General features: G+C 35.3%; 3 protein-coding genes across 4 annotated transcripts in view; all 3 read left to right on the forward strand.

Moving 5' to 3' along the window:
• Nucleotides 1-2,991, forward strand: part of smpd3 (sphingomyelin phosphodiesterase 3) — a 57,660-nt gene extending 54,669 nt beyond the window's left edge. For both annotated transcript variants that reach the window (XM_065291611.2, XM_065291612.2), the window contains exon 8: nucleotides 654-2,991. In XM_065291611.2, coding sequence (XP_065147683.1) covers nucleotides 654-755 — 102 coding nt within the window. In that variant the 3' untranslated portion in view covers nucleotides 756-2,991. The remainder of the gene's footprint in view (nucleotides 1-653) is intronic.
• A 9,527-nt stretch (nucleotides 2,992-12,518) lies between these two features.
• ccl35.1 (chemokine (C-C motif) ligand 35, duplicate 1) lies at nucleotides 12,519-13,837 on the forward strand. The gene is made up of 3 exons (XM_065273534.2): nucleotides 12,519-12,844; nucleotides 13,059-13,173; nucleotides 13,370-13,837. The coding sequence occupies exons 1-3, from the start codon at nucleotides 12,775-12,777 to the stop codon at nucleotides 13,479-13,481; spliced, it is 297 nt and encodes a 98-aa protein (XP_065129606.2). The 5' UTR covers nucleotides 12,519-12,774; the 3' UTR covers nucleotides 13,482-13,837.
• Nucleotides 13,838-23,011: 9,174 nt separating this feature from the next.
• LOC135758885 (C-C motif chemokine 4-like) lies at nucleotides 23,012-24,162 on the forward strand. Its single transcript, XM_065273591.2, has 3 exons — nucleotides 23,012-23,258; nucleotides 23,384-23,507; nucleotides 23,846-24,162. Exons 1-3 carry the CDS (start codon nucleotides 23,195-23,197, stop codon nucleotides 23,991-23,993), a joined length of 336 nt encoding a protein of 111 aa, XP_065129663.2. The 5' UTR covers nucleotides 23,012-23,194; the 3' UTR covers nucleotides 23,994-24,162.
• Nucleotides 24,163-25,146: the final 984 nt, after the last annotated feature.

Raw genomic sequence — 25,146 nt, forward strand, 5'->3', positions numbered from 1 at the left:
CGACTAAACACTTGAGTTGTGTTTCAACAAAAACATTGTAAATAAGTTATTAGATTGAACTTAATGGCTTACTACCCTCCTATTCTAGTATTCAATTTCCTTTAGTAGTACTGTAGTATATACACTGTAAAAAATTTAGTTGGTTAAACTTAAAAAAAACAAGTTACGTGTTTGTCTTAAGATTTTGAGTTAATTCTACTTAAAAAAAAAAATATATATATATATATATATATATATATATATATATATATATATATATATATATATATATATATATATATATATTAGTAAACTACAAAAAGTTTATATATTATAAGTTGAATAAACTCAAAATTTTAAGTCAACCATGTAACTTACTATTTTTTTAAGTTGAACCAACATTTTCTTTTTTAATGTATATTGTGCACAGAATGTGAATTATTGGTATGTACACAATACCCAGATAGTCAATATTTAGGTATAATACTTTATTTAGCTATGTAGTGCCATCACATGGATCAGTGTTAGAATAGCATGTTAATTAAACCAGTAACAGCATCTCACCCACTCGCACAATCATTCATGGAGAAATAAACTACCGTCACCGAATGATGTATACATTTTTTCTGTTCTGTTACTAATAGTTATTTGGTTTGATCTATAACCTTCAACAGGACATAGAAGAGTTCAGCTTCATAACTCAACTCGCTGGATTGACCGACCACCTCTCAGTGGCTGCGAGACTGGTAGTGTCGACCGGAGAAGAGGAGAGCTAGAATCCAGCCATAATTTTCACAAAAATCAATGCCACGGAGAGTTAGAAAGCAAGAGAGAGAGAGAGAGAGAGAGAGAGAGAGTGGAGCATAAAAGCAGAAGGCATTTGTCTCCAGATGTCAGATGAGAGCCGAGTGATAGAGATGGTGGTGTAAAACCATTGAATAGATGGATCGAGGACAGGCTGGGATGACGAAAAGCAAAGAAATCACCAATCGGCTGAGAGCACCGACATTTCGGACTGTGGTTCTCAAGTAACACGGACACACGTTCTGTTGTCGCCATGGATACGGACACAGTCTCACAATCCATCCACCCCTAAACGTCCGTGTGTTTACATCTGATGAACAACTCGAAAGACTCACCTTTGCACATCCGATGCTTTCCTCTTGGCCTGAGAAGGTGCGGAAGAGATTTTCTGGTGCCATGACCCGGTTGTTGCATGGGGCTGGTCGTCCTGTCACACAGTATGAAAAAAAGGCATTGACTTTTATGTTCTTTAGAGTTTAGAGGACAGCATTCTTCAAAAGACCTCAGCAAAAGTGTCTTTCTTTTCTAACGTCTTTCTAAGGTTTCTATGACCTCGTGTCATCTTTTTAGGGAGTTTATATACTGATGTACAACAAGGTTTAATTGTGCAACCTCAGCCAATACTAAGTTGATCTTAAACGATTGTGAATGACGACCAAGCCTGGAAATCTCACGGATGGTGATATCGTTGCATATGACTGGAATGCTGAGCAGTTGATGGGAATTTAACCCTTTGGATGTTTGGATTGCTGGTAGATGCATGTTTTCTCGATGCACTGCCATGTTTGTCATGGCCTGCATGTTTGACATGAAATCCCCAAAAGTTACGCCCCTCACATACACATACAGAGACACAACACTTCCCTTTTCCAGTATTGCTTTGGCTCCATTACAGTATATGGTGCCGGACAGAGTCGCAGTGTTCACTGTTTACATATTCTAGTCAAAATGGTCGTCCCCTGAAAATGTTTACACGCTTATCGATTTCAGGCAACAGTACCAAAAATGGCTGATCTTAACTACCCCGGTTAAACCCATAGAGGATCTCTCCTTATTGCTTTTATACTGTCTATATTTCTCTTGATATAAGTTGATATTATTATTATTATTATTATCATTATTACTATTGTTCGTAGATTTGAAATTATGTGCTTTTTACAAATGACTACATTTCCCATAATGCATTTATCTGCTTTTGCTGTGTTAGAGGTTTACAGCAGCCTAGCGTAGAGCTCCGCCCTGTTTCACCTGCAGACTGACTGGCCAATCAGCATGCTAATAAACATCCTTACCATGGGTTCACACTAGCCGCGTTTGAGACATCAAAATTCGCGCGTAAAAGCAGCAAGTGAAGTTCTAGTCATCGAGACATTCACGCGGATAATTGCGTCATGGGAGGGGCTTCTGCGAATCCGCTCGCTTCCTGTAATCACGTCACTACTAGAGCAAGCTCTTGATTGTTTAACGCAACGCGTTTTTCCGTCAAAGTTCACATTTTTCAACTTGCGCGTTTGCCGCAGCAACGATCAATTTGCCCCATTCGCGCAAACTAGACACGCGAAGACCTCCAGACGCACATCAACGTGTCTTCACATTGACTTAACTTTGAAATCACTCGCGCTTGATGCCTCTACCGCGGCTGTGTGAACACAGCATTAGCCTTATTTCAACCAATCACTCATGTGGTCATACGGTTGGAGTCGGAAATAAGTCCCACTTCCGGATACCCACCTGGGCTATGCCATAACAATTACAACTTGTAAAAACCTTTATATAGGGGTGTAAGGGGGGCATTTTTAGGTCAACTAGGAGTAGTGGTGTAATTTTTTTTTAAAGCTTAAACAATGTTGCTATTGTAAGGGTTTATAATTCAAAAGTAAATAGTTTTAGAAAGTGAACTGCCATCCTTAAATAAATAAATAAAATCAGGGGTCAAAGGTTAGTTAAACAGGGAGATCTGTAGTTAAAATGCATGCAGTTGAAAACCAGAAGCTTCACCATTTCTCACTCTCATTGCTGATCTTACTGTTATCTATATATTGTTTTCAAGACTATATACTTGTTTTTGTTATTGTTTTCCTTGAATTCTTGAGGAATGCTGCTTGCTGCAAGCTATCGGCTAGCCATGTACTCAAGGGAAGAGCTTTCTGTATGTCAGCTCTTTATAGCGCATTTGGTTTTTATTAAAAAATCCCTCTTTGATTCAAAGTGTGTGTTGGATTATTCATATTAATATGCTAGCCGGATGCTAGCCAAACCAAAACTGTGTTAACCCGCAAAACTGGGTTCCCAAGGGTCCTTGAAATCCTTTAAAGTTTGTGAATCTGTGGGAAAAATTCAAGGCCCTGTGAAGTTTTTGAAAATATACATACATTGATACAGGTTATTGAAAGTGCTTAAATCTTTTTTATGCAAGATGTTTTCTGGGAAAAAATCCTGTGTAGTGTAGGATAATATCATAAAAATTCCAGACTTTTTAAGCACACATGCTAAACTGTTTGCTTTAAATGCTTATATCTTCTTTATGTGAATGTTGATTCATACCAAAATGCTTTTTTGCATAGTTGTGTTTGACACATGAAAACGTCTCGGGTTACGTATGTAACTGTTGTTCCCTGAGAAGGGAACGAGACGCTGCGTCTCCCTTGCCATACTTCCTGTGTCCCTGTAATGCCGTCTTTGGCAATATTTCAGATAGCGATATACTTCCTGGCTCCCGCGTCACCCTGTCTCTGTCGTTATGCCTCACCATTGGTTAAATTTGATATACACATTTAGACACACTTACCCCTGGAGGCGTCCCCAAAGTGTCACCGCAGTGACGCAGCGCGAGTTCCCTTGAAAGGGAACTGTAACAATGTATCTTAAAAGGTAACATGATGTAACCTTGAACTCTCTCACTTGAAATGTGTCTCCACACTTAGTCCTTAAATTTGAGAGTATTGGACCTGGAAAGTCCTTGAAAGGTCCTTGAATTTAGATTAAGTAATCAAATCAAATGTGAAATCAAACTGATGCTTAAAATCTTATAATTACATATTGGGACTTTAGATAGGGTCACATTTTTGGGAACCCAGAGAAGCAGGAGCATAGCACATTTGAAAGTCTGAAGAATCTTTAGAATCAGATTTTATGAGAATAACATGATATAAGCTCCAGTACATGCTAATAAACACATCTAAGAAAGCTAAATTTCAATAGCAATTGTTTTCCACGAAAGACTTTTAAGCATAATGATGCCTAATAATAAAACTTTCACTGTGCACTTTCTGTTTATCTGAAAAAATTCCACATGAAAGGGAAACAAGGAAGAACGAACTTTGATGCTACATTTAATCAGGAAGTACAATCAGAAAAAAAAAAAACGGTACAAATGCTGTCACTGTGAGGGGACAATTTAGAAAGGTCCTCAGATGTACCATTACGGTACAGATATCAGTGGCGACCGGTGACTTCTTTTTTCGAGGGCGCTCGATGCGAAGTTCGTCACAACATGTATGTAGCCCGTCATGTGTGTGGTTCTTAATTTCAAAATATGTGTTCTGTGCGCCGTCGAGTGATCCTGTGTCCATCACGTGTATTGTCAAAATAAGTGCCTGCTGCAGATGCATCTAAAGGGTTTATGATAAAAGAGACGCTCGCGTTTGCCAGATACTCACATAATCTCATGCGTAATCAGAGTTTACTGTTAAGGGAGTGTCTTGCGTGTATTTTGTGAACATGTGCGTCTCTTTTTTTCATAAATGGTTTTGACGCCTGTTCAGCAGGCACTTATTTTGACAAAACACGTAATGCACATGGTTCACATGACACAACAAACACATATTTTGAAAACAGGAGCAACACAGATGACACTCCGAACAATTATTTTGAATTTGCGCCCCTCAGATGAGCAGTCACCAGCCGCCACTGACAGATAAGTATACATTTGGTACCAATATGTAGCTTTGAGGTACTAATAAACACTCTTAAGACACAAAAGTGTACTTTTTGAAAGAGTCCTGCCCCAATGACAGTGTTTGTATATTTATTTCTGCGAGTGTACCTTTTTAGAAGATTTAAGTTGTTACCTTAAGTTATAAAATGTCGATAAAACACGCACAAACATACTGTTTATGAAAACATATTTCTCAGGTTTAAACTAGAGAAGGCTCGACTAACATATATTGTAAGTATATGAACAATTAAATTACATAAGTGACGTAAGCAAGCAGACATGGGTTTTGCTTTTTTAACCGGCTCGTGATTAAAAATACAGTGGTTGAATGAGAGAGAATTAAACTCTGTCTGCACATGCCTCTTAGTATGAGTGATGTCATAGTCACGACCGAAATGGAACCGAAAGAAGAAGTGATACGCTGACATTTTGGTTTCTTTAAACTTTCTTTAAATGACCACAGTCGAAATTGCCCTATCTGTAACCTATTCGTCCTTAAAAAGATCTGTAAATTTAAGACTCACCGTCAAGGGTGGGTGTGGGCAGTATGATCAAAGGTCATTTTATTTCACAGTAACAGTTTATTTCACATTATATGTGTTTTTCAGTTTATGTTGTTTTTGGAATAGAAACATTTGCAGAAATTTGCTACTCACTATAGCGTTTAACTAAATGCTAACCACAATTTTAAAATATGGGCAAGTTAAAGTTAGTTTTTCAGTACAAAAATGCCCAAAAGACAACAACAGATTAAGTATTGATAGACAGAATTTTGTTTTTAGATCGGTTATTAATTTTATAGACTATTGAAGATATAGTATGCATTGTATTTATGTATAAAGTAAACACAAAAAAGGCAATATGTAAAATGGTTTTGGGGAAAGATACTTTTAAAAGTAATGCATTACAATATTAAGTTATCCCCCAAAAAGTAAATAATTGCGTTACTTAGTTACTTTTCATGGAAAGTCATGTTTACGTTACTTTTTAGTTACTTTTGCGTTACTTTTTCTTACTTGGCTGAGGCTTGATCTCTTTCAGGCCTTGCAGGTGTTTTTTATGATCGCAAAAATGTCAAGGTCTGGCCTGCCATCTCTGTTTCTGACTCAAACTGATCCTGCTCAGGCGCATAGAGTGCGTAATCCTACGTTAATATGTTCAGTGTAATTCAGTACATAATTTTATTTTTAAATTGAATTAATTAAATTGAAAAGTAACTCACATTACTTTTTTAAAAAAGGCGTATTACATGAGGTCGCTGGCTCGTCACACAGCCGGAGGAAGACGAGAAGTTGTGGTTTAAAAGTGCATATTTTTTATTTTTCTTGCCAAAAATGACAATCGTTTCGCTTGTTAAGACCCTTATGCCTCGTTTGAGATCATTTAGAGTCCTTTGAAACTGCAATTTTAAGCTGCATTAAAACTGTTAAGTGTTGGGGTCCATTAAAGTCCATTAAAATGAGAAATATCCTGGAATGTTTTCCTCAAAAAACATAATTTCTTCTCGACTGAACAAACAAAGACATCAACACGTAAGGGTTATGAGACCTATGCTGCATGAGCATAGAGAGAGCGAGCGAGTGAGAGAGACCCACGCTGGATTCACTGGCACTTTAACTCATTTATTTCTTATGAGTGGATTATTTTACATGTTTCTTCGCCACACTCAGTCTAACACGTGTGAGTGCTGAGTAATCCACGCCCACTTATTTACATTTTGCGGAATTCACAGAATAGAAAAATCTGTTACATGTAAGTCTAAGTCTGAAATTTTCTTTCACGATGATAACGAAATATACCGTCATACCACTCAGCCCTAATCACATATTAGCAAAATATGAGCCTTATATATGAGTGAGGAATTCACAGGAATGCAGGAATTTGCATCCACATAGTTAACCCAGTATGATAGTCGTGGCCTAATGGTTGACTATCTTGAGCAGGGCACCTGTCCCCCCTTGCTCCCCGGGTGCTGTAGGGGTACTGCAGCTACCCACTGCTCTTGGAGTGTTTGTGTTCACGACTTTCAGTGCATGTGTTCACCATTCACTGTATGGGTTAAATGCAATGTACAGTTAAATGCCATACACTGTCACTTTACAATTCACATGACTGATAGCTAGAACCAGCTTTGCTAAATTTACCAACCTATATGTAGTGTAAGTGTGACAAACAATATAGCAGTGCTAATCTTAACACCATCACCATCAGTTTGTGCGCACATAAGTGTGTGTGTGTTCCACTCTCAAATATCACTCATGTGGGCAGGTGTCACTGCTTTCATGTCTTCCTGTTACAGTGTATTAAAAAAAAAACATAGCTACTGAGAATAAAAAAGTAGGACTAAAGCAAATGTCTTTGTTTGACATTTGGTGAAATTTAAAGAACATAAGAACTTAATGCTAATGGATGCCATAGCTGCGCTATTATGTGAGTAAACTATGTGTTTCTCCATTATGGCCATATTTAAATGAGCTCCTCTGACTTCATCCATCCAAGTAGGCCTATTATACCTGAAGATAGCTAATAACTAGCATTCAAATATAGTACTTGATGGCCCATGACCATTGAAAGTACACAATCTGAAATCTGCCAATTTATAGATGCTCAATATTGCAGCCAGAAAATTCGTAACGCTTAAAATGACATCATGACTGCTGATTGGCTGATGGCGTTAAACAAACAACCCCAAGCCCTGGCAGAAAACAGGGGCAGCGGAGGTTAATGGCGTCATTTTAACCAAACAGATCTTGACCTCTTGCATGGACGGGCTTGGAAATGTGCACACACTTGCGATGCGATCAACATGTCAACGTTAAACACAGTTCCTTTAGCGAAAACCCCTGTATCATTCCCCATGCACTTACAAAATTACTCATGAGTAAACTAAAGGCTTCGTTGGAAAACATAGAATGAAGGGATATCATTGTTACATGCACATGTAGATCATCTGATATAATTCCTTTGGTTGGTGAGTAATCAATGTTCATAAGGAAGTTTTTTTTTCCCACTGAAAGATATCCTACTAGTAAACATTCAGTCAGAAAGTTTTGTAGCTTAAGATGCAATATTTGTGAATCGTTTGGAATGCACCTGACATTACTTCTAACCAACTATTATTCAGAAAGTGTCCACTAAATCTGTGTGAAATATTTACCACACTCCCTCTCAATGTTGTGCAAAAGTATATTTTAGTATATTTAAGTTAGAGTATATTAAATCAAAGCCCTTGTGATAGAAATACACATGGTTACTAAAGCATGACTTCTGACTGGACTGTTGTTTCATTATGACACATTCAATTATGCATGGGGAGTACATTTAAATTCAGCAGCATCTTATATGAGAGAAAATTTTCATTTCAATCACTTGTCAGCACTTTTAAACAATTGTGTTAATGAAACGTCTTTTCTAACCGAATATTAGACATTTAAGCCTTAGATGAAACTGCCTATGTGTCTAAATAAGACGTCAACAGTTCACATCATAGATGCGGCTGATGTCATTTGTCATGCGTTAACATGGTTTTTCAAAAGAGGATGTGATACCTTCCGGGGCATTTGCTTTATCTAAAGTGGCGCCAGTGTAGCTTTTAATATGTTTATACAATCAACAATAAAATTTAACAATTTGTCTGCTTTTAGCTATTTTATTTGTAATTAGAATCGTTTACTAATGTTTCCACGACTTAGGGGTGGTTTCCCGTACAGGCCCCATAAAGATTTAATTGTTTTTCCTGAAATAACAAAAACTTGAATCTACATTTTGAAATGATAAAAAATTAAGGATATTTTATTAACACATTAAAATAATAATAATAATATTTATTAATATTATTATTAATATTTTTTAAAGGGTAAAATCAATTTTTTTTGTGTGTCTTTCCAAAACGCATTTTGTGGAAACACAGATTCTAGAATATTTAAATAGAAAATAAAGTTTACACAGCTCTTCAAATTTCACTACACTGTCAGAAAAATGGTCAACATATGTACCCCTGCAGTCACTGGGGTGGTACCCTTTCAAAAAGTACAGTTTTGCACCTAAAGAGTTCATATAGTACCTCAGGTGTACATTTTGCACTGTAAAAAGCGAAGTTGGATTCACCTAAAAAATTACTTCAATTGGTAACACTGAAAGGAAAACACCACCGTTTTTCAATATTTTACTATTTTCTTACCTCAACTTGGATGAATTAATACATACTTATCTTTTTTCAATGCGTGCACTTTTAATCTTTGTACTGTACAGTGCTTCGTGAATGTGTTAGCATTAAGCCTAGCCCTATTCATTCCTTAGGATCCAAACAAAAGTTTTATTTTATGCCACCATACATACTCGTGTAAGTACTCATGTAACAGTCTTTAAATAGGGAAAACATGGAAGTGTTTGGTGGCTTCTGAATTCATCCCTGTTTGGAGCCATAGTAAAGAATGGGGCTAGGCTAAATGCTAACACAGATTCATGAGGCGCTGTACTAAGATTGAAAGTGCACACATTAGGTACACTCTTAAAATGAATGTGTTAAAATGACACATCTTGTGTCTAACACATCTAATGTGTTGTTCTGAACTTAACACATCTCTGTGTTATTTTTGGAACAATGCACTTTGTGTTGTTTTAACACATCTTGTGTCCCTCTGATTTCTTTGACTAGGCCTTTGTTTATTAGGAAATATAACTAGTTTTAACAAACATGCCTTACTAAAAACATTACCTGTGTGCTTTTTTAAGGCAAAACAAAAGGCACTGATGTGTCATTATATGATATGTGATATATTTTAAGATATGTCAGTGCAAGTCGTTTTCAGTTCTGACATTTATTTCAGTCTAGGACTTGTCTAATCCCTTTTAGGAAAACCGCACCTTAAAGTGAGAAAATTTACAGATTGAATTGGTAATCTAAACAAAATTAAGCTTTTTAAACATAATTTTTTACTTAAAGTGACATTTAAAAAAATAAATATGGTATTACCAATTGAAGTTATTTTTTTTAAGGAATCTAACTTTAGCTTTTGTACAGTGTGGTACCAAAGAGAGCCTATTAGTACCTCAGCGATACATATTGGTACAAAATCTGTACTTGAAAGGGTACCGCTCTAGTGACAGCTGGGGTACATCTGAGCATTTTTTAACAGTGTAAAGTTATTAAGATCACATCTATCAAGCTTTACACTTTGAATTATACTGTTGCTTTTACAATGAACAATCATTTTATATAAAAAGGAATGATGATAAAGATCGTATGAAGTTATACAGCAAGAAAAGTCATATAAAATGAGTAAATAATGACAAAAAAGGCCTTTGTTGGACGTTACGTAATTATTATAGTAATAAGTAAAGAATAATTGATGACAGGCCATTGAATTATAAGAAAATAATGCACACCCAAGGTGGTAATGCAAAGCCACGCGGAGTGCCGTTACACCACGGGTGAGCATTATTTTCAAATAATTCAAAGAGCCGGAGTCAATTATTCCGCTACCACGGTTACCACAAACATATTTTTAAGACATTTGACAAGTAAGGTGTGCGGTTATCAAAAAATAATGCATACCCGTGGAACATTTCTTAACCAATTTAGAATACAGCATTCAACAGACCCGTGGTATAACAGTAAATTATGCATAATTACATGCACCTAACCCACCCCTTACACTAACCCCAACACTATAGTAAGTACCAAGCCATGATTGGCCATTGAAAGGACCTGGAGAATATTTTTTGACACAAAGTATGCCTACCTTGCGTTATTTGGCAATTTACATGATCTAAGTACTAAAAAATGAAGATAAGGAGGATTTTTATTTCTCCATCTGTTTCCCCTGTATATTTGATAAATCTTGCTTGTGTATTGTATATCACAGGTTTCCAAACTTTTTCAACCCAACGGGTAATCTCAAGACATAAATGTAGAAATATAGGGGAAAAGACAAACACATTTGTTCCATATCAGTAGTTTTTGAATAATATTAAAATACCTTATGGTAGGGCTGCACTATTATGGCAAAAATGATAATTGTTTAGGATATTGTATTTGCATTGAATTGGAAATGATATATTTGAATAATACAATGAATTGCAAGGCTGCAGTAAACAGTGCACTATTGCAAACTTACACAATACTGAGGATGATATTATGTGATTGATATTATTTTAAAATAGGCAGTCGTGAACTAAAGTGGGCCGGTCTAATGCATAAAACTCCAAGGCTGAAAATGGGTCCCACTCCGGCCCTGATAAGTACATGTTGTTAATTACTATTACTCATTAATTAAATGCACCATAAAACACTATAAAAACAACTCTCGTTGCAATTAACTTTTTCGGGCTGTTCCCCGGACAGGGCTTATCCTAGTCCCAGACTAAAATGCATGTTTAAGCTGCCTTGAATTAAACACATCTTGTCCTGACACCCAGTCTCATAGATGCGTATAAAAATAACACGAAGTGTAAAAAAATAGTGCAATACATACGACAATTCCAATTTGGCGTGCATGTGATACGTCAGTCCTTCCCATTCACTTAAACGGCGCATCTTTTTTGTCATTTTATTTATTGGTTTCTCAATATTTTCTGTTTTTTAAACCATTTTCACTTGGGTTTAGGGTTAGATTTCAGATTTGCTTAAGGACGTTGTTTAATATACACATTTCTTCTTGTTTTTTTCTGCATTTATGGTCGCTTGGAGTTGGGGTTAGAATTGGGGTTTGGGTTAGGATGTCATTTTTATATAACAAAAAGTTGTTCTAACCCTAAACTAGGGATGCTAAACAATTAATCGCGATTAATCGTTAGCAGAATAAAAGTTTTTGTTTACACCACATATGTGTGTAAACTGTGTATAATAAATATGTGTGTATATATATATATATATATATATATATATATATATATATATATTCATGGATAATTTTAAGAAAAAAAATGTATATATTAAGTATTTATATTTATATATAATATAAATTATACATAAATATACAAATGTATATACACATGTAAACATTTCTAAAACATATACATGCATGTGTGTACATTTATTTATACAAAGTTATTATACACAGTTCACACACATGATGTAAACAAAAACTTTTATTCTGCTAACGATTAATCGCGATTAATCGTTAAGCATCCCTACCCTAAACCCAAGAGAAAATGGTAAAAAATAGGAAAAACATTGAAAAAACCAATAAATTAAACAACAAAAAAAGATGCGCGGTTTAAGTGAATGGGAAGGACTGGCGTATCATATGGATCGTATTGCAGTTTTCACACTTCGTGCTATTTATACGCAACTCAGTGAGACTGGGTTCCATATATCAGTGTCATGCTTCATCCCAAGATGTACACCAGTATTGTTTTTGTAAGGTATGTTTGTAAAATTTCTTACATAACTAAGGCCTAATCCTGGATTAATCTAAACTTTTCTGGGAAACCGCTCCTTAAAGTTTAATCAACCTGAATTTACAATTCATTTAAACCTTTTTGATATAAGACTTTCTTAAATAAAAATAAAGTTGAAATAAAAAATAAAAAAATTATACAAATATTTTTAGAATTCATGGCAACTTTTTACTAGTCACTAGTAAGTTCAAATTGATTAAACTTAAAAAGTTAAGTGCAACGAGTTCTTTTTTTTACAGTGAAGGACACCGTAAAATAAAGTGTAACTGAATTTGAGTGAACTGTTTCTTTAAGCTGTCTAGTATGACATGTCATGTAAATACAGTGTTTTTTTTAATCATGACGCTGTAGCGACAGAGGAACTGAAAGCGCTACTGTTCAGGCAGTCCCGTGAAAACAACAGAATTATTTTCCTAAACAAGACTAGAAGGTCAAAAGCTAATGTGGGTGACAGCAGATACTGGACTTTCTTGTTGAGTGGGAGAATTTGAATCAAAATCCCCCTTTACAACCTAAGGGTTCTCCCCTATACACATCTCTATAAAAACAGACAGCCAGGACAGTGAATCACACAACAGCAAGTTGAACTTGAGTGCTTCACATCATCGACTGACTGTCTGTTTATCCAGTCCAACAAACAAACGACCAATATGACTGCCTCTCGCCTTGTCGTTTTCTCCGCAATTTTGATGATTCTAGGTGCCATCACCATCAGTGAAGGTAAGATGGAAACGAATAATAGATTTATATATTTTAAAACAAACAAAAGTTAAATATCAGAGTTTAACATCAAACCTACACAATGGGACAAAAATATTTATCTTATTTATCTCATGCAAAGAATTGTTTTGTTTTATATGTCAGTATGTTCTTTGTTAATAGAAATCACACTATACAAAGAGATAAATGATTTCCTATGTACTTTGTATTCCAGGTATGCGTATTGGACCAAAGAGATGCTGTTTCTCTTTTCAATCGCGTCAAGTGCCAATCAAACAAATTACCGGCTACAGCATGACAAGCCAGCAGTGCCCAATGCAAGCTGTATTGTAAGTATACAATAAATACAACATATCTCTGTCGATTGGTTAAGGAAGTTTACATGTGAAGCTGAGAAAACACCTTATTTCACATAGATGGACAATAACGTGTGACTTCAACATGACAGACAACTTTAAAGGCATCTTTAAAGTTGAAGTGGGTTACATTTGAGCGTGTTTGATTAAACAAATGTTCTTTTGACAGGTTTAAGACAAAAAGGGGAAGCCAGATATGTGCCAATCCCACCGACTCTTGGGTACAGAAGCACGTGGAGACCTTTAACAGCAAGCCCGCAGGGGCCCAGGGGACCCTGTAACCATGGTGACCTGCATCCTCCACCTCTTTGAATATTTTGGAAGCACAGTGCAATTTAGGCACTCACCGACAAATGCATTGTCACTAATAATTCAGCATATTGAAGCTATGGGTTTAACAGTACCTTAAAGTCATTTTCTTTGAATAATTTTCTTTTGGATTTATCTTGCGTTTGTCCTACTAATGTATGCTAGCTGCTGAAAGATACAGTATTTTAGTTATATATAGCTACATATTTATATATAACACAAAAAAAATTGACAATAAAAAACTTTTAAAGAAAATGTTTTTTTTTCCATGTTGTGTAATTTAAGGCAAATCAATATAAGGTTTGTTATATTTTTTTGTTTATGTAACTCTAAAATGTATCGCTACAAACGTATTTTCAATAAAGATTGGTGTTTTTCAAAATGTGTATGGGTTTATTTATTTTGTACTAGCTGGAATGTTTGGAAACACTTTTTTAACCTTATTGGTCTTGCGTACAGTGACGTTTTTCAGCACATTTATGGTTTTTGTGGTCATGTGTATTCCATTGCTCAAATGGAGAAGGAAAAATAAACCAACAGTTCTCTTTTCGGTCCGCAAACAAAGGTCAACTGGTCGTACCCACACTGTCAGTTTTACATCCAGTTATTTATATTTGAGCCTTATATGTCAGACAAACTGTGAGTTAAAAATGAATGATTCAAAATGTTGAAACTGGAAATATTACAGACTGTAAATAATCAAAACCCTTCCACAAAGGAGGAAATCTAAACTTATTGAGAAAAGAATGCAAGATAAGAACATATTTAATAATATGAGATTAAATGGTTTTGGAACTGAGAGGAATTAAAGGTCAAAACACTGTTCCTTTCAATGCAGACAGCAAAGCCTTCATATCCCCATGAGATGAGAAGCAATTTCGGCAAAAGTGGAACACACATTGCTTTCTAAAGCTGTTTTGCTCCTTTGAGCTGATCTGTAGGGATGAATGTTTCCTATTTTTAAAATAACACTAGTATATGGCCAAAACATATATGGCCAAAAGTATAGATGGACACTTATAATGAACAGATTTAGTTCCTGTTGAGAAATGTTTCACAGGTATGCATTATTTTTCGATAAACGCAATGTTAACTGCATTACCACCTTGGGTGTGCATTATTTTCAAATAATTCAACAGCCCATCGACAATAATCCCTAACATATCTCAGTTGGGTTTATCTGGACTTAATCTTAATGCTACGGCATGGTAGACAATGACATTCTAGAAAATTGTGTGTAAAAATTGTGAAATCATGCCAAAAGGAATTGGGTTTCAATACTTATTCAGTTTTAAATCCATTTCAATACACTTGGAAAAGCTCAAATTGACACCAGTGGTGGCTGCTGACTTCTTTTTTTAAGGGTGCTCGATGTGAAGTTCATCACAACATGTATGTAGCCCCTCGTGTGTGGTTCGTAATTTCAAAATATGTGTTCTGTGCGTCGAGTGAAACTATGTGCATCACGTGTCTTGTCAAAATAAGTGCCTGCTGCAGATGCGTCTAGAGGGTTTTATAATAAAAGAGATGCCTGTGTTTGCCAGATTAACTAGATTACTGTAAAGGTAGAGTCTTGCATGTATTTTGTGAATGTGAGCGTTTCTTTTATCATAAACGGTTATTTTTATCAATGTATCGTGTCATTGTTTAAAATGGCAATTTTCTCATGATTTACAATTAGTTGAAAACATTAGAGATATTGTAATTATTAATTAATCAAATTGACAAAAATATATAAAACCGGCCTATGGTTTCTGGATATTTTACTCCAAATATCTTACAAATTGTTCCTTTAATATTTAAAGTTTGGTGCGCCACATACAAAATAAGTGTAAGTGTTTAAAATATTTTTCTGAATATTTCTCTGAATATCTTAAATTTTCTGGATTGTGCTTTATTTGAATGACTGCCCAGCAAACACAAAAACGTTATAAAAACAATTTTTTCACTTGTTTTTTGAATGTTATAAATACGTATTTTCACAACGTTGCAAAAACGTTTTGATAACGTAAACTAAAACGTTTTTGCAACGTTGTAAAAATACGTATTTATAACGTTCAAAAAACCTGACATTTGGTCGTATTAAGTACGTCGGAAAATAACGTTATCAGAACCTTTTAACAACGTGAAAAAACGTTATCCCATTAAAATCCTAAAGAAATTATCCTATAGGATATTTATAAGACAGTTCCTAATGGAATTCTAGACATTCTTATTGGAATACTTTAGGATTTTTTGACGAGGCTAAGCGCGCAACAACCATTACGTGACGTGCCGCCATTTTTTAACTTACCACAAGTGTCCATTGATATGCGAAGTTTTGCTAAATAAGTTTAAAATATTTTTACGTTTTTCTCGCAAATGTATCGCTTCACTTTTAAAAGACATTTATTAAGTCACCGGAGTGTGACTCATTTTGGCTGTCAACCCCATTATGATGACAAAATGATTCGTTTCTGTTCAGCTGACGAATATTAGGCAAATACATTTAAAATACCACGAGGGTAAGTCAATTATGAGACAATTTTCATACTTTTGTGGCTTTTAATAGATGGATTTCAGTCACGTGACCTTTATCATGCCGCCATCTTTAGGACCTACCGAGTACCAGTAGGCTATTGACAAGCATTGGCTACCTTGCTACGATTTACGGATCTCTTATCTTTTACTGTCTATGATTCTTACGGATACAGTAAAGGGCTACGAAAGACAACATGTCGGATCTCGACTGTCATGAAAATAAACGCTACTTTAAAAAAATATATCTTGGTTAGGGTGTGATGCTTTCTCGATCCCTGATGCGTTCTTCCAGCCGCTGTCCGCTGCTACCGAACTACCACTATTTTACAACATAAGAAGGTGCGACACAACATGAAACTTTGCTCGAAGTATCACCTGGATCTCTATACATGAACACGAGCATTGAGAACATTGTTTGTGTACACAGAGTTTACTAAAAAGAAAGGTTTTGTACAACTGACTTTGGCTGTTATGGTGTCCGCTTGTCATCTCTGCCAGACGTAAATAATCGATTTCCGAAGGGGAATGAATGAATCTCATATGAGGCTCCTTTTTCAACTAGAAGGTCAATATTGTTTTTCACTTGCGACAAAACAACGACTTATCCGTGCATTTTTATGGAATTATGCTTTAGGAGATATCAATCTTTACAATCCTCCCTCCTTACGTCGCAATTGGAGATCGATACATCTTGACTGTGAAGAAGGCGGCGAGCGGAGGCCAAATCATCCAAAGTCAGTTGTACAAAACCGTCTTTTTAGTTAACTCTCTGTTCACAATGAATGTTCTTAATGCTCGAGTTCACGTGTAGCAGGGCTGGACTGGGACAAAAAATTGGCCCTGGCATTTTGGCCCAGACCGGCCCACTACATAGGATCCCAAATCTCTGTGCAAACTTGACTACCAACTCCACACAATGATTAAGTAGAAAAGTATAAGAGCTGACACGTGACATTACAAAAATGTAAGCGCTGTAAAAGGCTTTGCAGGTTTTAAAAATAATAGTATTAGCCAGTGAGTGCACAATGTTTAAACTAACCATTCTGAACACCTTATGATAACACCAAGACCTGATAAATGTTACAATGAAGTCGCACTCTCGTGGCTGAGTCCCATTACAGTGTGTGCAGAATATTTTGATCACTTTTTTTCTGAACACCTTTTACCAATTCCAAAACACAGTAATTTTAATAACCAACATTAATTTTGTATATCTTTTCCTTTTATCCTATTTAATGCCCTTGCTGCCCGAATCAGGATTTCTTGTATACCTCAATTTTGCAATTTCCATGCATGGCATCTTTGTTATGGACATCAAATAATGAATTTCCAGTGTGTGTGTTAAAGGTTTTTTGGCCCATTTTAAATGAAAAGAAAATGTGCCTAATAATTCTGCACACTTGAATATAAGGTGTTTTTTTCTCCAGCCAGACATCATTAACAATAATGTATTACTTATAAATGCCTTATTTACAAAATGAATGGTAGTTATTAAGATTAATTTGGTTTGGAATTAGTAAAATATGTTTGATAAAAACTGTGATCAAAAGTTTTATGTAGTTACCTAATAATTCTGCCCACACTGTATTTTATTGCAGTGTAATCATCAAAGTCATTTTGCAAACAGCAATTGGTCTATCACTTGTGTTTTTGACTGTGTTTTATCAAGAGGATATCTAACAACAGTGTTTTAGATGCAGTTCTGCTTACCACACGTCCACTCGGTACTCAGTAGTCTCTTATTTTGACAGACGCACACTGACGCTGCATGCTTCATAAAATGCCCTAAAAGGTGTGATTGGGCTAGCCAAATGTCAAATAAAAAAGAACCAATGGGCTGCTGATTAGGTGTCTCCTGGGCCGGTCTGTTCGGAAAAAAAATATCTTACGCTAACTTTTTTGGAAAATGCGATACATTGCCACCGCACCTTTTAGCGCCATTAATGAATTACATGAAAACAAAGAAAGAAAGCAACGGGCTGCGTTGCGCGATGTATGAGTGTTATGGGCTGGTCAGACAAAAATAGTGTGAGATGTATGTTACGTCTGTATGATACTCGCTCTCTGTTTCTTTCTTGTGTCAGATCATCGCTCTGTCCATCTGACACAAGAAACAGAGGGGTGGAGCTTGTTAAGAGATAATAGAGACAGAGCGCCGATATGCAAATTTGAAAACCACGCCCACCGGGGGGGAAACAATCCAACCGTCTCCATTGACTTTGTATTGCGAGAGGCTGCCTCCTTGTCATTTCTGGCTTATAACAAAAAACAGAATAATGCCTAAAAGCTGCTGTGTGACAATATGTACAGCTAACAAGCCAAAGAACCCAGAAATAAGTTTTTATAAGCTGTCGAGCCGTAAAACCCAGCTTTTAAGGAGAATAAAGTGGATCGCCGACTACGTTTCCCCCTAGTGGACGCAGTTCTACTAATAGAAGTACTATGAAAAGTTGCCTGTTTCCACTTTTGTTTCTTTAAACGCTCGTTTTATGAGGTCGACAGCTTAAAAAAAACTTATTTCTGGGTTTTTTGGCTTTTTAGCTGTACACCTTGTCACACAGCAGCTTTTATGTATTATTCTGTTTTTAATTTTAATCTGTAAATAAGTTTTTATAAGCTGTCGACCCCAAAAACGAGCGTTTAAAGACACAAAAATGGAAACAGGCAACTTTTCATAGTAGCCTAATACTATTAGTAGAACTGCGTCCAATAGGGGGAAACGTAGTCAACGATCCACTTTATTCTCCTTAAAGACAGGGTTTTACGGCTCGACAGCTTATAAAAACTTATTTCTGGGTTCTTTGGCTTGTTAGCTGTAGATATTGTCACACAGCAGTTTTTAGGCATTATTCTGTTTTTTGTTATAAGCCAGAAATGACAAGGAGGCAGCCTCTCGCAATACAAAGTCAATGGAGACGGTTGGATTGTTTTCCCCCCCGGTGGGCGTGGTTTTCAGGTTATGACGCGCGGCGCTCTGTCTCTATTGGGCAAGCCCAGTGTCAGTATGGAAAATGAACCAATGGGCCGCTGTCCCTGCTTTATGGGCCGGTCGTTGGCCAATAAAAAAAATAATCATATTATATTCACCGGCCCCCAAGGACGTCGGCTCACCGGGCATTTGCCCGGTATGCCAGATTACCAGTCCAGCACTGACGTGTAGAGACATAGGCGATACTTCGAGCAAAATATCATGTTGTGTTGAGCCTTCTTAGTGTTGTTAAAATAGCGATTTTGATGCTCACAGCATATTGAAGGCATAGCTTCTAGTTCTTTTGCGACCACTTCAAGTCCTTAAAATGGCGGAAGACAAGTGAGTAACGTCAGCTGATATCCATGTATAGCATATGTGAAAAACATCAATCAGTAATTGTAGAAAATGTTCTGCGTCCTGTGGCAACGTTTTGAAATGACCAAACTCGTTTGAAAATTACAGTACTTACCGAGTCTGATGTGGAAGTTATTGATTGTCTCGAAGGACCAAACCGAATAAAGATAAAACTATTTAAAAATGTTTATTTTCTTATAATGTACTAAAATACTATGCGAGTTTGGCACAACAGCATGTTTCTAATGGAACTCCTGTGTAAACCTCTACTGCTCTCTAGTGGTTAAAGTTCTCAATAGCAATGATGACGAAACTACTATGGGACACTGGATTTTTACAAGTGTATTAAGTTTGTCAAAGCAAAAGATTATGCCATATTAAAAGATAAAGTTCACTTTATTTATATAGCGCATTTAAAACAGCCACAGGACTGACCAAAGAGCAGTAATAACAAGATTGTAAGTAAAACAATACTAGAATAATAAAGACAAGACATAATAAGAGCAAATGGGATTGAACCAAATTAAAATGAAAAGGAAAATTACTGATATACCAAGGAAAACAGACGTTTTTAAAAGGGACTTAAAAATAGCCAGAGAGGGTTCTCATCACAGCTGTGACCCACACACAGAAAAGGCTCGATCCCCTCTACACTTAAGTCTTGAAAAAGGGACAAGGAGGTCTTTAATTTTAAAGTTACAGAGTCTTTGGTTTTAATTTACCCCAATCAGCCAGCTGTATAGATTTTCAAATGAAATAATCAACAGTTAAGTGGGTAAAAGTACTAAGATTAGATTGATTTGATTTAACTGGACTGTGACCTCATAACCAAAGCTGAGATGAGTCTAAAGCAAATATGTTTCTGATAGTCATAAACGAAATTGAAATTTTATTCATACTTATTTTGCAGTTTTTACGGATGTTTTTAAGCCTAAAAGAAAGAAAGCACACCGCTCCCTCCCTTTCAGCTTGCCACTAGAAAAAGCAGAACAAAGAAATGTATACAGATCTGTAAAAACTTAAGGTTAAGCAAATAATGAAACAATTAATTTTTTGGGTGAACTATCCCTTTGGTACAGTGGTCAGCCACACACCATGTTGCCCACAGAGTGTCTGTGAGTTGCCCGCCAAATCACATTCTATTAATAGCCTGAATTTGAATATTTATTTATTGAATATTTTTATATTAGCTTGGCTTTTTTATGTATGTCAACATTTTAAACAATGCTAAAACATATAAGTAAAGACATATAAGTAAAGCAAGTAAAATAAAATAAAATAAGTGAAGCAGAGTTGGTCCACACGCCTTCCAAAATCCTGTCCCTTCTCCAGACACAGCACTTCATAAATATATTTGCACTAAATGCTGCACAAAATGCTTCCAATACAAGAGAAAAGCTGAAGCCGCGCGGCGATTTTGCCACTTGCCGCGCACCTTGTGAAATGGCCTTGACTGTGCTCTTTACACCTGCGATCAATGATGTTTCCTATATGCAAATAAAAGCTAGACGTAGTCTTCGTTTTAGTTGCATGCTTGAGTTCTGAGAATGAAACTGAATAATTTTGCTTTCTTTGCGAGAGGAAGGAGTTCAACATCATGGCACTTCTAGTTAGACTTGTAAACCAAAAAGATGAGGGGATTTTGTGGGGGAATACGTATTTCTACTCTGTGGGGTCCACATTTCTGATGTTAGTTTTAATCTTTAGCAAACCTTTTGAATCTAAACCAGACAATCAAGAGAGTAACATAGCAAAGGGTCAAGGTCTGGTCTGGTGGCATTGTCCACTTAGCCCCTGTTGTAAGTTGGAAGTAACCATGTATTTTGAAATCAGTGATATTATGTCAAAATGGTATTTCTTTTAAGCTACAAAAGTCAGAAAAAATAGTCAAAAATGGTCACCAGCTGTCACTGGATGGTACTCTTTAAAGAAAGTACAGCTTTGCACCTAAATGTTTCATATTAGTATCTCAAAGGTACATATTGGTAAGAATGCATATCAGTACCTGATATGTATATACTGTATTAATACCAAATTGAGGACCTTTCTACATGTTCAAATAAACTTTATTTCTGCTGAGCTTGTCAGACCTGGCAAAAGAGAAAGCAACATTTCCTGAAGCACGTTTTCAGTGAATTAAAAAAAGTGTCTTGTTCATTTATGAGGGGAAGTGGCAATATTCAGAAAATAGAAGAGGAAAAGGACATTTGTTACATCCTACAATATGTTAATACTCTGAAATGGATTTACATGAATAAGGGGAAATTTGAAGACAAACTTAAAATTTGAAGTATAATCCAATTAGCTGTAAAAATCATTTTATTTACATTAACACATTTGTCTTTAATCCAAAGTGACTAACATTACATTGCATTGGAGGGTATACCATTTTTGGTAGCATTTTTTTTACAGTACGTGTACTTACGTTGTACATATATGGTAAATATGTTGTACTTACAGAAAAATGTGTGGTACTTACTTTTGAGTATCTACATGGTAATTAAATGGTATCATTACTGTACTTACCAGTGGTACTTACTTTTAGTTATTATGTTACTCTAGATAAGTACGTAATACCAGATACATACTTATAATGTATGTATACTAACTGTAACTAATAAGAAACACTCCTGTACTTACAAATTGTATGTGCATGGTAAATGTGTAGTACATGCAGGCAAGCGTAAGTTATAGTGTACGTAAATGATAACTAATGTACCACTGGTACACTAATGTAACCATTTAATTACCATGTGAATACTCAAAAGTAAGTACCACACATTTGTTTGTAATGTACAACATATTTACCGTATGCACATGGTAAGTACATGCACTGTATTCGTGTTCCCTGGGTTTGAACCCATGGCCTTTTGCGCTGCCAATGCAATGTTCTACCACTGAGATATACAGCAGTATATTTTAATTCCTGTAATTATAAAAAAGTTAAAATGCCTTAACGTATTTTGATGAGTTAATGTAAAAGCATAAGTTGCCATTCCTCAATGATCATATTATTTTTTTAAGTGTACACCTGATACAAGTAGTGAGGATACTTTTATTTATTTTTATGTTTCCCAGTGTTTCATTCAATGACCTGATGATGACTTAAAGTGTTGTTGTTCAAAGCCTAATGTAGATGTGTTACTAATCTTAATTGTGACACCAATCTTTGTTGTTGTTTACTGTTCAGTACAACACAGAAATGTGTCACAACAATGCATTTCCTATATTTTTGTCTGCTTTATTTTTTCTTATGCGCAGTCACTTATTAGTCTACACCAGGATTTTCTTTATCTTTTCTGGTTGTCTGAAAGTATATTAGAGTACATAATCTAAGTCAGACATAAGTAAAACATAAATAAAAATTAAGTATATTTATACAACATTGAAGAGATGTGATTCATAAAGGCCAATTCCCCCTCCCTCCCTTTTTGTAATATGATGATAACCAGTAAATAACTTTCATGAATAGCTGGTGGACAAATGTTTCTCACTGTAAAAATATTAATAAAATAAATATTTAAAAACACTTTTTTGCTGACTAAAAACTAACTTGAAAAACTTGCAGACAGCACGTTTTTCCACAAATAAACTGGTCCAGTTCTTCCTAGTATAACAGAAAGTAAAAAAAAAAGGAAGAGGAAGAATCTCATTCAACAGTGTGCGTTAATACTTAGAAATGGATTTAGATGAATATCTGTTAGAGGAAGATCTCTACTGTTGTGTATATAAGAAGATGTTCAGATGATATTCTTCACACATCAATCTCTCATCCAACTCTGAGATCTTGAAGCTCAACACAACTTCTCCAGGATTCATTTCTTCACATCATCTAAAACAATGAGACATCTGATGGCTTTGATGTTTCTGGTGATCTTCTGCTCTCTGCAGCTGACTACAAGCGGTGAGATCACTTTTCATGGATTAGGACAAAACATTTTCTAAAAGCATTTCTTGTTATTGTATCTGTTATAGTATTGGCTGATCATTGTACAGATTAATGACATTTGACAAATCTTAATATTTTAGCTCCAGTTGCCCCTGGTTTAGCCAAATCAATATGCTGTGTTAAGTTCAGCAATGCACAGATTCCTCTGAAACTGGTGAAGTCGTACTATAAAACCGACAGCAGCTGCTCCAAACCAGCGATTGTGTGAGTATTCAAATATTATTTCTGTAACACGTTACAATGAGGTTGTATTAGTAAACATTAGTAAATGAATAAACTAACATGAACAAACAATGAGCAATATACTTTTTCAGCATGTATTAATTACAATTCTTGGTTTTATAAATAGTAAATGTCAAAATTAACATGAACGCTGATTAATTTTTCATTGAAGTATTTTAAGCTCATGTTAGTTAATGCATTAACTAATTGTTAACAAGTCAAGTACAAATTTATTGTAAAGTGTTAGCATTATTTCATTTCAATCTGTATTTTTTAAACCATTAGTTAAAAATTTATTTTCTCTTTTTGTCCCTCTTTAGGTTTCAGACTGACAAAAGGTTGATCTGTGTAGATCCAGAAACCAGCTGGGTGAGCAACCACATCGCCAAAGTGGATATGAAAACTTCAACTAGCACAACAACTACAATTACTACAGTACAAAAACCTAAACCAACACAGTCTTTATAATCTGTTTAAACTAAACATCTTGTACATATACTTTACTCCTATATAGGTTATTATTTGGAAATGATATACTGTATGATGACAATATTTTTTACTAAATATTCGTAACTTGTCTAAATAAAATATATATTTTTACATTTTATACTCTTTTTAATAAAATTTTGATAATAAATATATCCTTGTGTAGTGAAGTTTTTCCCTTTATATTTCATCCATAAAAGTGAATCCAGCAAGGTCAAGCCAGTGTTTAACTCATGTAATATTGCTCATGAACAGATTCACTCCTTTATAAAACAAGAAGTTTAAATATGCTGAGGTGGTCTAAAAACCTAAAGAAACATTACACAAGCTCCTTTACATTGCATTAAAACTCCACTGACATCATCACAGACATTCATAAATCTTTATTTTTTAAACCTTATATGCTATGTGTTTAAAATGGTTACGTGAGTTACAATAAACTAAAACGATGTAAAATCTCACATAAGTGATACATGATCACAAAAATAAAAACAACTGACCTATTCACATAAATGTTTACTTTTTTAACAAGATTGCATCATTTTCTCTACTTATTAAAGTTATGACTGCCCTCATGAGCAGCAAATCTCTTTGGTTACTGATTCTCTTTTATAAAGTTTCTTTGTGTAAAATAATATTTAAGGAAACTGGATCGTAAAATTGCTTCCAGTTGCCAGCGTTTTTAAAAAAAAGGTTGCCAACTAAAGGAACCTTTTTTTATGATTTTCACAAAAGTTTAATGCCTTTCAGAAAATGTTAATCTTTAAATATATAAACATATATCAAATGAAAGAATAGACCATCTGCTTTCAAACAACAAAAAACGTTCACACCTTCATTTGGTCTCTTTTATCACCTTTCAGGTTTCTTCAAAAATACAACATTTGAACAAAAAGCTGAAATAATTGCATTTTTGGGAAGGAGTTTTGATAGAGATCAATTTCAGAACGATGATCAAAACATACACAGAGTTAAAACTGTTTGACCTGATGGGTTGCTTTCGCATTTTTCGTAAGAGCGCAATCTGGTGGATAATAGCGGAAATTGATTGCTGAAAAACTCGTCAACACTGGCCAACCCCCCCAACCCTCCCAGGTAAAAATAATTTATACTTAAATGTACTAAAAATATAGTT

This window comes from Paramisgurnus dabryanus, chromosome 23 (assembly GCF_030506205.2).
Source record: "Paramisgurnus dabryanus chromosome 23, PD_genome_1.1, whole genome shotgun sequence".
Classification (NCBI taxonomy): Eukaryota; Metazoa; Chordata; class Actinopteri; order Cypriniformes; family Cobitidae; genus Paramisgurnus; species Paramisgurnus dabryanus.